The 12,886-nt window shown below is 40.4% G+C and overlaps 1 protein-coding gene across 2 annotated transcripts in view; it reads left to right on the top strand.

Moving 5' to 3' along the window:
- Positions 1–12,886, top strand: part of si:dkey-28b4.8 (sarcoplasmic/endoplasmic reticulum calcium ATPase 2) — a 31,516-nt gene that overhangs the window by 16,492 nt on the left and 2,138 nt on the right. For both annotated transcript variants that reach the window (XM_017463087.3, XM_017463088.3), the window contains exons 11-22: positions 1,085–1,173; positions 1,376–1,478; positions 3,150–3,281; positions 3,745–3,870; positions 4,025–4,246; positions 5,358–5,469; positions 6,232–6,473; positions 6,809–7,029; positions 7,673–7,875; positions 9,770–9,855; positions 9,946–10,079; positions 11,934–12,051. In XM_017463087.3, the coding sequence (XP_017318576.1) occupies positions 1,085–1,173; positions 1,376–1,478; positions 3,150–3,281; positions 3,745–3,870; positions 4,025–4,246; positions 5,358–5,469; positions 6,232–6,473; positions 6,809–7,029; positions 7,673–7,875; positions 9,770–9,855; positions 9,946–10,079; positions 11,934–12,051 (1,788 nt within the window). The remainder of the gene's footprint in view (positions 1–1,084; positions 1,174–1,375; positions 1,479–3,149; positions 3,282–3,744; positions 3,871–4,024; positions 4,247–5,357; positions 5,470–6,231; positions 6,474–6,808; positions 7,030–7,672; positions 7,876–9,769; positions 9,856–9,945; positions 10,080–11,933; positions 12,052–12,886) is intronic.

The raw sequence follows: 12,886 nt of genomic DNA, 5'->3' as shown, positions 1-12,886 counted from the left end.
ATATTTTAACCCCTGTGAAACAGAAAGTCATGGTTGAACAATTTCCAGTTCTTAGTCACCCAGGTGTAGTAAAAAAAAATGTAAAATATCAATGGGAATATACTTCAAATATATTTTTTCTCATATGAATTCATAAGGGTGCCAGTAATTGTTGCACACCTATATCTAACAAATGTATATATTTTTATAAACCTGTGTAGTGTTTGCAATTGTTTGATATCCATGAGAGCAGAGTATTTTTTTTTTAACAAAATATCAAAAGGTTAAACAATAGACAATTTTTCACAGCCTTCTTTGCTCATATTTACCAAGGGTGCCAATATTCGTGACTATTTGGCACTGTAATATTAGATGGAAGATTTTAGTATGCACTAGTTTATGACAGCAGCAACATCTATGATGAAAGATTTGGGGGTTTTTTAAGCTAACACTTTGTCTGCAATTAAGTGACATTTCCATGCTGCGCCATAGCAAAATCTACATTCCAGAAGGCTTGAAAAAAAATAATAAATAAAAATCTTATCTCGGCATGTAAACCAGTGAGGGTTGTTTTAGGCTCTTTTCTGCCCTCTAGTGGATAAAGCTTTTTATCCTAGAAATGCACAGAAGATACAGTAAACTATACTGTACAGGCAAGTGTGTGAATAGCGCAGTTATGTGTCAAGTCCACACCGTCCTTAAATGTGTCCCAAACTACATTTGTTTAACTTTTACCGTTACCTAAATTTAATTTTGTTACATGATTATTACAAACCTGTCGCTGTAAACATCTGCAGGATCAAATTGTATGTAAATATCTTGCTTGCCCAGTGAAACTGATTCTGAATCTGATAGAGAGTTTTATGTAATGCAGATTCCTCCTAATGTGATTTTTACTGATAAATGCATGACTGTAGTGCCCGAATAACTTAACTTGTTCTATTATAATAACTTGTTCTATTCACAAATAGATTGTATAACAGATAACATAAAACAGAATGACTGAGCACAGATCTAATGATTATAATTAACTTTGTGTGTGTGTGTGTGTGTGTGTGTGTGTGTGTGTGTGTGTGTGTGTGTGCATGCACGCATGTGTGTGAAGATGTTTGTAGTGGAGAAGGTCGCAGGCGAGAGGTGTGTTCTGAATGAGTTTTCAGTAACAGGATCCACTTATGCACCTGAAGGAGATGTGTGAGTGATTTTAACATTTACTTACACACACACACAAAATCTGACTAACCATAATACAACTGCCATTGCTTCTATACCTGTGTCATTGGCCTGCTCATGATGTACACATAATATTTGTAATTGTGGACTCACACTTATTTTCCACTTTGCCAAATTTACTCTTCTCTTCCTTGTCCCTGAGATCTTTTTTCTCTCCGCACAGATACAGGGACGGTGCAGTGGTGCGCAGTAGTCAGTATGATGCCCTGGTGGAACTGGCCACAATCTGTGCCCTGTGTAATGATTCTTCTCTGGACTACAATGAGGTGTGTGTACACGTATCCACTCATAAACACACACATGAGAAACAGCAGTGCATTTTTAAGCGTTTTCTTAGTTTAATCTGTATAAAGTCTATTTCACGCTGCACCAACAGACCCGTGCCGTGGAGACACGTTTGTCAGGTTTGGTCAGATCAGTGTGTTAACCCTGTTAGTCTGTGTTTGTTTTCACTGACTGAACACGTTCAGTTGGCGTTTGTCGGTCGTGGAGGGTTTCAGCAGTGTGGTATGCTTTTCGTACAAACTTTGACGTAATCTAACCTGGGCATGAACCTTTCCGATGACTATGAGGCAAGCGTCCCTAAAAACTCCATAGAACCGAAATCCCACTCGCTAGCTGCTAGGTGTGTTAATACATTGTTGTGGGTAAAATGGCAGGTTTCTGGATGATTCAGAAAGAAGTGGATAAATTAAAGTTGCAATCAGAATGATTCAACCCCCATTGCAAATCAGGTTTATTTTTAAAATTTACAGACGTTCAGCTGTTTGCAATGAACAAATCAAACACAAGCAATTGAAATAATTTAACACAACGAATGCGTCAAGTGGTTTCCCCAAATTCAACTGAAAATGTAACTTTTAATGATTTCTCCAAAATTATTCAATCCCTTCATGGCAAGAAATCTTCAGTAATTAGTAGAGCACCCTTTTGCTATTATGACCCGCTGCAAATGAGATGCATAGCTATAGATTTGCAATGGGGGTTGAATAATTTTGATTGCAACTGTATGTATCAATGTGTTATTTAAATAAAATTGCCTATTTTGACCCCTGGTAGGGATCATCTGCTCTTGTTGTTTTGGTTTTAATTGGGATCATCATAAGAAGTAAGAAGCAAAATCGCAACAACTGTTTATAACTTACATTTGTGTAAAAATATCGTTCATAATATATGGAATGCACTTATATAGTGCTTTTATGCAAAGTGCATTACACTGTCTCATTCACCCATTCACACACACACACTCACACACCAATGGTAGCAGAGCTGCCGTGCAAGGCGCTAACTTGCCATCGGGAGCAACTTGGGGTTCAGTGTCCTGCCCAAGGACACTTCGGTATGTGGAATCATGTGGAATCATGCCGGGAATCGAACCGCCAACCGTACGATTAGTGGACAACCCACTCTACCACCTGAGCCACAGCAGTCCACATATATGATCTTAAGATGTGTTACTCAGAGTTGTAGAAACTGATTAGGGACAAACCGAGCAAAATGTTGAACACGCCACACATCCTCTATCTCTCACATCGCAACGACCAAGGGTTCACCCTTAACCGCTTCCGTTTCACTCTTTGTCTTTTCAGGCCAAGACCAACATGTAAATACGCTGATACTAGTAATAGTAAAATTACACAGTAATAATAATAATAATCACTTTTTGATTGTGCTTGAAGGATCATCCATTTCTAAACCAGTCTGCCCGTCCATAAAAACGTTGGTCGGCGTCTATTAGTGCAGTGCGAACTAGGCTTCAGTGAAACACACAAATTTTGTGTTTCACAATGAAATAAGGAAATACAGAATAGTAAACATTTATCTATAAGATAACTATTGTAACTATAATGATGTTGATTATTAATGATTACTGTGATATAACATAATCTCTTCATTTCATTTTCTCTCCCTCTCATACAAAATCCACGCCTACATAGAGTAAATGTGTGTATGAGAAGGTGGGGGAAGCTACAGAGACCGCTCTGTGCTGTCTAGTGGAAAAGATGAATGTGTTCGACACAGACCTGAGGACCCTCAGCCCTGTAGAGAGGGCTACTGCGTGCTGTTCGGTGAGAGTGGGTGGGAGTGGATGAGAGTGGGTGAGAATGAGAGTGGATCAGATTGGGTGAGAGTGGGTGGGAGTGCATGAGGGTGGGTGAGGGTGGATGAGAGTGGGTGGGAGTGAGGGTGGATGAGAGTGGGTGGGAGTGAGGGTGGATGAGAGTGGGTGGGAGTGCATGAGAGTGGGTGGGAGTGGGTGAGGGTGGATGAGAGTGGGTGGGAGTGCATGAGGGTGGATGAGTGGGTGAGAGTGGGTGGGAGTGCATGAGAGTGGGTGGGAGTGGGTGAGGGTGGATGAGAGTGGGTGAGGTGGATGAGAGTGGGTGGGAGTGAGAGTGGGTGGGAGTGGGTGAGGCTGGGTGAAAGGATGAGTGTGTGTGTGGATGAGTGTGAGAGTATAGTGAATGTTCTCTGCATTGAACATTTACAGTGAGTGAATTGCTGTCTGTCCCCCTCTCGGTTTGCCTTCAGGTGATAAAGCAATTACTGAGGAAAGAGCTGACACTGGAGTTTTCTCGAGACAGGAAGTCTATGTCTGTCTTCTGCTCTCCTAACAAACTGACCCGCTCGACCACAGGAGCCAAGATGTTTGTTAAGGTCCGCTTGTCTTCTTTTCTCTTCGTGTTTACAATTTCTTTTCCCTAAAGCCGAATTTTAGCATAACGACCAGTTATCCAAGTTGTTGCTTTTGTACGAGAGCCTTACTCGTTTCCCTCGTCTCTCGATTTGATCACATCTCTTTCAAACACAGGGGGCACCAGAGAGCGTTCTGGAGCGCTGCCATTGGATCCGGATTGGTGGTGGGACACGGGTGCCCTTGACCTCTGACCTCAGGGAACAGCTCTTAGGCACAGTCAGAGAGTGGAGTTCAGGTCGTGACACCCTACGCTGTCTTGCCATGGCAACCAGAGATTCACCACCCGACCCACGAACCCTGAACCTGGAGAAATCATCTGCCTTCTCTGAGTACGAGGTAATTAAGGCTGAGCAACATGGCCCGTGTAGGTGCTTTTATTACACTGCCGCAACCTGAACAGTTTTACCAGCAAGGAGTGTTCTTTTATTCATGTCCAAACATATTTGTGTGGGTTCTGCTCCTCTGCCCAGTTCCTTGCCCCATTTTCTCCCAATTCTGAAAAGAAACGTCATAGCGTTGCCGAATATGCTTTTTTATATGTGCTGACAAAGCCCTGTGATTAGCTAGGGAAAAAGGAATGACAAATGTTGTTTAACACCCTGTGGCATTTGGGCAGGTTTAAACAATGCACTCCAGGGGAAGGGATATTGTAACAAACTAACGTAGTTTGTGTGTGCTTTACTGGCATTTGCAACAAACTGAATGGGTGGTGCTTGTTATTGCTGATGAAACTTCCTCCGAGAAGGTGTTCGAGCATCCTTGTCATTCTTGATCCATGTCTGAACAGAGGAAGCGTTTGTGCATTATCAATCAGCACATGCACTGTTTAAATACCTGGAATTGCTGACACATCAGGAAAAATGATGAAGGGGATTAAATAATCAGGCTATGCCTGAGGGGACGTGCATGTCTGATCTAATTTTCTTGCTCTCAGGCTGGTGGAAATACACGCTGGTTCTCAAAAAAAAAAAAAAGGGAACTATAGGTTATGGTCCAAAGTGATGGAAATGCAGGCTGGTTCTCAAAAAAGTTATAGCTTTAGGTTATTATGGTCCAATGCAATGAGCTAAGTAGCATTGTAAGTTAATTGTTTGCAACAACAACAAAAAAAAAAGCTATTCTGTTAGATATTCAAATAGATTATGTTGGATGCCTCACTAACCTGTTGCATTACAGTTTGTCTGTATCTTAGGTTTACCTATCATGCTATAGGCTGTATACTCTAAAGATCCAAAAACAACCAAAAATCTACCATGCAGGACTGTAGGGCAGATTGCTAACTTAGGAAGAAATTCCAAATTGCATTAATCTGTTTCACTAATAAGACACAGGAGTCTGACTTGTACATATGTTTCATGTTGCATATGATTTTCCAAAAGTACCCTAGGTCAAAGTGCAAGACAGGAACATGATGGCGGTGTATACAGTATTTGTTTCTCTCCTGCAGTCGGAGCTGACGTTTGTGGGGTGTGTGGGGATGTTAGACCCTCCCAGAAAGGAGGTGCTGAATGCTGTGCGCATGTGCAGGCAGGCTGGTATACGCGTCATCATGATTACTGGTAAGTCAACGATAGGTACACTACCAGTCAAAAGTTTGGAGACACTCGACTGAAACGTTTCTCATGATCTTAAAAACCTTTTGATATGAAGGTGTATGATTAGATGTTTGAAATCGGGGTTGTAGACAAAAATATAATTGTGCCAACATATTCGTTTCTTTCATTAGAAAACTACCATTTTATTTACAAAAAATATATATATTTAAATGGATAACGTGGAGTGAAATATTCCGAAAAGCAGCCAATAAGTGTCCAGTGTAGGTGGGAACTCCTTTAATACTGTTTAAAAAGCATCTCAGGGAAATTCCTCAAGAAATCGGTTGAGAAAATGCCAAGAAAATATTTCTGGAAATTCTTGACAAAAAGGGTGTCTACTTTGAAGATGCGAAAATATTTAAATTATTTTGATTTATTTTGGAGTTATTATCACAACTAAATTCCCATAGTTCCGTTTGTGTTATTCCATAGTTTTGATGACTTTATTATTCTTCTAAAATGGTAGGGAAAATTAAAATAAAGAATGAGTGTGTCTAAACTTTTGACCGATAGTGTATGTGATAATATTAAATCACTTTAATTGTCTATTCATTGCAGCAGGTTACGATATGACGTAATGATAGTTGTAGACCTTTCATTCACAATAACTTTCCAGCTTTTATGATTAGACAAACACACAAATGCACATCAAAATACAGCAACTACACTATTCATACCTCAAAATACCTTATTTCTTATTTTTGTGGGTTTCTGGGTGGCATGCAGGTGACAATAAAGGCACGGCGCTGTCGATCTGCAGACGTGTTGGGATCATCACAGAGCAGGAGGAAGAGGAGGCAGAGGGTGCTTCCTCTGGTGGAGGGCTGACCGGGCGAGAGTTTGACGAGCTGCCACCCCACATGCAGCGCCAAGCCTGCCGCACCACCCGCTGTTTTGCCCGCGTTGAACCCACCCACAAGAGTCGCATCGTAGAGTACCTCCAGAGCCTCAACGAAATCACGGCTATGGTGAATATTGAGAAAACTTCATACAAATCTTATATCATTTAAGCTTGTGTGTACATGCTATATTGTGTCCTCATTTCTGGCTTTATACAGTAAATTGTCTAATATTTATTTGCTTACTTATTAATTAATTCATATATAATATTTTTATATTTTACTTTATATTTTATACATCTTGTATTTATTGAATTTATGTAGCACTCATCCATTCCTGAAATTAGTTATTGTTACATCTATTTTTGTTTTGTTTTTTTGTTTTTTTTTTTGTCCATGATACATATGAATAATTTTGGGTAATATACTAATACACCTTTGCTCTCCGCTCCATCCTCACTCAGACAGGTGATGGAGTGAATGATGCTCCTGCTCTGAAGAAGGCTGAGATCGGGATCGCAATGGGCTCGGGGACGGCGGTGGCTAAATCAGCCTCTGAGATGATCCTAGCTGATGATAACTTCTCCACCATAGTGGCTGCAGTGGAGGAAGGTCGAGCTATCTATAACAACATGAAGCAGTTTATCCGATACCTCATTTCCTCTAACATTGGAGAGGTGGTGTGGTGGGTACTGAGAGAGAGAGAAAGAGAAATACATGATATTACTGCACACATATGATTCTGCAATGCCATCCGTCCATGGTGCATTCTAGCCAGTGTTCCTGGGAAAGGTTTTGCATCCACCTTGACCCTGACCAGAATAAAAAAGATGAATGAATGTAATATGATCATTATCTGATTTCACCATTCATTCATCCAACTGCTTTATCCTGGTCAGAGTTGTGGTGGGTTTGGATCCATTCTCGGGAACCCGAGATATAAATACACCCTAGATGGGAAGCCAGGGCACCATGAACACACGCTGAGACAACTAGGGGCAATTTAGAATGGCCACTGTTTTAAAAAAAAAAAAAAAAAAAAAAAAAAAAAAAAAAAAAAAAAAAAGCTTGCAGGACGTTTTAATTTTATGTTTTGTCTTTGTTGTTTAGTGGGTTTATTGGCAGGCTGCAAAGAAGCTGTAACAGTGCAAACTTCACATATTTTAGAAAGAAATCCATTATTTGACTGGTTCTCCTGGTAGACTCAGATTTTTCCATTAACAAAATACCAAAGCACATGTAAACTCATGTTTCAGTGCCACTCTAATTCTAAAATTCCTATGAATCTGTTTCTTCTTTTTGTTATATGCTCGATCTCTCACCCTCAGTATTTTTCTGACTGCTGCTCTGGGCATGCCCGAGGCTCTCATCCCGGTGCAGTTGCTATGGGTGAATCTGGTGACAGACGGCTTCCCTGCCACTGCGCTTGGCTTCAATCCCCCTGACCTGGATATTATGTCACGACCACCGCGCTCTCCCAAAGAGCCCCTCATCTCTAGCTGGCTTTTCTGCAGATACCTCATCATTGGCTGTGAGTGGACATTGCACCACAATTTGATCCTGGTCTAGTTGACATTACTCAACATCTCATACTATGTAAAGCATTACATACAGAACAAAAAAAATACAAGGGGGCATCCTGTTATAGGTGTGATACATTCCAAACTGGCCCAAAGGACACCCAACATCCAAGTCTCGTTCCCTAAAAGTTAATTAAATGTCTCCTAACAGAAAACTTAACCATCTCAACAATTATGTTTCTCTGCATTAAACAGCGTCTTTATTTGAAACTTAAATCAATAAAAAAGGAAACGCGGTCTAGACAGGAACAGATGATCAAGCTTTAAACATGAAAACTGGATACGAGGCATGGAACAGAAACCGGACACGAAAACAAGACCGCTTAGCACACGTAACGCATTCACCATTCAAACACTCAGTTAACGTAAATACTGCGCGAAGTGCACAGCAACACAAGGGGTTTAAATAACTAACGCAATCAATACTAAATCACAGACACCTGGAGTAGATCAAGACACACCCTCGAACATCAACCAATGCTTAAACAAGGGGAAAACCAAAAAAAACAAAGGCGCGTGTCTTTATAAAAAGTCTCCTGCACACACGCTCTCTAAAGCCGCGCGTGCATGTCGACACCGCAGTGCCATCTGCCGGCGGGAGCGTAACACAAATCTTCAAAATCTAAGATAAAACAAAGGCAACCTGAGTAAACACAAAATACAGTTTTAAATGATATTATTTATTGAAGCAAAAAAGTTATTCAATAACAACTGGGTCTGTGTGAAAATGTATTTGCCCCCATAGTTACTAATTCCCCAAATCTATGAAACTGCAATCATAATGGGTGTTCAGCTGGACTAGACACAACCAGGCCTGATTACTGCAAACCCTGTTCCATCACATCAACACTTAAATAGAACTTTTTCAACAGCATGAAGGTGGTTAAAAGGTCTCACCCAGTAATACACTATGGCAGAGTTGAAAGAAATTCCAGAAATGATGAGGAAGAAGGTGATTGAAATACAAAGCTTACAAAGGATTGCAAAGCTATTTCAAAGGCTCTGGGACTCCAAAGAAGAGAGACATTGTGAGAGACATTATCTCCAAATGGAAAAACTCTGCACAGTAGTGAACCTTCCCAGAAGTGGCCGACCTTCCAAAATTCTTCCAACAGTGGAAAATAAGATGCTCTTTTATTTAGGATCAAGTGGAGGGGTGGAGGTGAGGGGAGTGGCGTTGGTGATCGCTGTCTTCCCAGTGGGGGGCGCGATGAGCAAGCTGTTGCAGCAGCGAGACGGGACGCAGGGGGCGTGGAGCAGGCTGAGCATTCCGGTGAGGGCTGCAACCCAGCCAGGGAGCTTCTTCTCAGCTGTCAGCGTCAGTGGTGTCTGAGAGAGAGACATGCGTCAATACTTATGCATTCGGAGAACGAACTCACCCCGTTGTCCCTGCTGCTCCCTTTTATAGCTGTCTTCTGCCAGACGGTAAGGAGAAGCTGCTTCACTGATTGGCTGCCAGCTGTGTGTGTTCCTGGCCCTCCTCGTAGCCACGCGCTCTCTTACTATCCAAAACAAACGAGATACTGAAATGCCGCTGTCCATTCAGCACCCAGCCGGCAGTTGCGTGTAGAGTGCTGTGTTTGTGTGCCATTAATTTTTCACATTAGTGATAGGTGTTGGATAAATATTTTTTGCATCAATAAAAAAAACTAAATAAATAAACTGTATTGTGTGTTACTCAGGTTGCCTTTGTTTTATGTTGTATTTTGTTTGAAGATCTAAAACCATTTAGTATGAGATATACACAAAAACATAAGAAATCAATGTGGGACAAATATTTTTTCATAGCTCTGTATATCCTGTTGAGAAGATAAGTTGATTTATACTTGTTCTTTCTTGCTACAGGTTATGTTGGAGTAGCTACAGTGGGTGCTGCGGCTTGGTGGTTCATGGCAGCACATGATGGACCAAAACTCTCTTTCTATCAACTGGTCAGACAAACGTTATAAAGTGGTTATAAAACATGTATATAAATGGTTTCATAGTACTTTGGTTTGATATTTTTTCTCTCCCTCTATCAGTCTCACTATATGCAGTGTAGTGAGGGACATGCTGACTTTGCAGGAGTTCAGTGCTCTGTATTTGAGTCACCATATCCAATGACTATGGCTCTGTCAGTGCTGGTCACCATAGAGATGTGCAATGCCCTCAACAGGTAAGTGCTCTCCGATGTCTTGATTTTTGGTGTAGTCTATTCTGAAGTGTGAGCACTACGAATGAGAAGCATCATCTGTAGAGTCAGTCAAAACTAATGTCCTGAAAAACAATTACTTCAAGCTCAAGTCTCTCATACTCCAGTCCTACAGAGATTTGTGTTTACCTTCTTCTTCCACAACAAATTCAGTCCAAACAGGACCTGGGAATTTGCTGATAAGTTGAATTGGGTGTGCTACAGGTTTCGTACAAGGTGCTTGAAGTGCCTGAATTACTTGAATTTGGCTTTTTGAAATGTAAGTACTGGAAAACCTTAAAAAGTGCTTGAATTATAAAAATGTAATAAATACGTAATCGCTAAACACTTTAAAGTGTTTCTTTTCGATAGAACATGAATACAATCTTTTCACTCAATATATGTTCCCCCACTGTAGAAGAGTATCACCAGTCCTAGTTCAAACACGAGGTCCTGCTTTCCCGCCGCAGGTACAGCTCTCGCTGCGGCTACTCTGTTCAGTGAGTGGCGCAGAGAGAGAGAGAGAGAGAGCGAGAGCATGCAGAACATTCAGCGTGAGAGGAAAAATAAAACCTATTCTCTACCATTCTCTCTGAGGGATTATGTTAAATGTAAATATAGTCGACATCCAGTGTTGGGGAGTAACTTAACTACATTTTTCAGCAGTGTGACAGTAGCATTGCTACTTTTTCGAACGAACAGCGATGTAGCGACTAATTGCTACTGTTTTTTTGTCCAGTTATAATCTGATATAGAGAATATTACTGGCACTTTGTTGTTAATAGGCAACACAATGTTTACATTTACTTACAAATAAAATTAAATAATTTAAGTTTATCAGTGCATTTATTTTATGTTCTGAATACAGCAGTATGGTTGTATTTCTCAACATCTTGTTTAAGGACTTATTAGTTATTATTATTTCCATGATTCATTAATTAATCAGTGGTAAAAAACAAACAAAAAAAAATGACGATACTACTACTACTACTACTAATAATAATAATAATAATAATACATGGAATGATAAATATTAATAATTATCATTGCATGTATTATCATTACATGTATTATTATTGACCTATCGGAAGTATTGATTATTCATCCGTATTATCCATGATGGAGTGGGAGATAGTGACTGATACAGATAATGGCCTTTTTCATGTGCCTTAAGGAATCAAATAATAAATTTTACACTTTTATATGTAATCTTTGCTAAGTTCAAACCTAAGTTCAGAATACTTTGTCCAATACTTCGATTATAATACGACGTCCAAGAGTTCAAGCACAAATTTAAGGCCGTGTACAGAAATGAATGCGATAGTCATGTTAAATTGAAAAATGTTAAAGTAGCCTAACCTGCACATGATAAATTCATCATTGTTCTGAATTATTTTTAAATTGTTTCCTTTCTTTATGCAGAATTATATACAGTTAATCATAAGCTGATTCACAATCATGACATACCAAAAATGTTGCCCGTTTCAGTGTAGCTTCATATCCGGGCAGAACACGTGTCCGGGCAGAACACGTGTCCAGGCAGAACACGTGTCCGGGCAGAACACGTGTCCAGGCAGATGTTCCAGCACGATGAAGATTGTAGGGTTTATAGGACAAAAAAAAAAAATGGGTGTGACTTGAGACACTGGAACCACAGAAAACTTGTTTGTTTTAAAGGCCATGCTAGAAATAAATACAGGTTGAAATGTTAATATAGTAGTATATGTAAAAAAAAAATTCAGTTAATATCCTTAGAAAGGTTATTGCAAAGTGTGTGTGTGTGTGTGTGTGTGTGTGTGTGTGTGTGTGTGTGTGTGTGTGTGTGTGTGTTCCTCGTAGCCTGTCTGAGAACCAGTCTCTGCTGAAGATGCCTCCCTGGTCAAACCCCTGGCTTGTGGGTGCTATCTGCCTCTCCATGGCCTTACATTTCCTCATCCTTTATGTGGATCCACTTCCTGTAAGTCTAAACTAGTCCTGTAAGTCTAAACTATGCCCAAGTGTTGTCCCAGTCCAACACCTGGGCATAGTCCACATTTTGCTCTCTTCAGACTCTTCAAACAAGCCTGGACAAAGAATCACAAACCACTGAACACCTGGCGTCGCTGAATTTTGTTTGAATGTGCATGTCTTTCAGGGAAGTGCATGTGTCAAATTAGAAATGCGTGTAGATGCTGATATGATCACAACATAAATGCGATGCAATTTCTGTTTCTCTGTAGCATACTGTTAAAAAGCATTTAATGAGACCTACAAGAAGTAGGTTCAGATTGAGGGGAGCGGGGAGGGGGTTGGGGGGTTGTGACTCTTTTTTGAATCACTGATTTCTGATCAGCATGAGTAAATGCTTAGTAAATATAAAACCCCCCGTTACTTTAAGAGTTGGCATGAATTGTAGGGCCAGCCAGGCTATTCTGTTGAGGGAGTCAGCCGGGCTGTTTGTGACTGAATAAATCTGACTCATGTGTAAGTGTGTGCTTCACTGGAAGAGAAAAACAAAGCGTTGTGTTGTTTACTGTAATCCTATGACAGCATACCAAATTTGAAATATAATGCCGCAAGAGAGATTATGAAAGCAGAGTCTAGTGAAGGGGGAAAAAAACAACAAAAAAAAACTGCCTCTGGCTCAAGGACCATTACATCATCGAATCCTACGGTTGCCTTAATCATTTCCTTGCCTCATTTCCTTCCCTTAGGAAAAGACAGCTGGAATTTTGAGTTAGAACACCCAAATGCGTGACTGCCTGTGTAAGAAAGAGCAAGCTACTACAAGTTGCTACTGTCAGCTAATTTGA

This window comes from Ictalurus punctatus, chromosome 3, assembly GCF_001660625.3.
Source record: "Ictalurus punctatus breed USDA103 chromosome 3, Coco_2.0, whole genome shotgun sequence".
NCBI lineage: Eukaryota > Metazoa > Chordata > Actinopteri > Siluriformes > Ictaluridae > Ictalurus > Ictalurus punctatus.
This window is presented reverse-complemented; position numbering and strand designations above follow the sequence as displayed.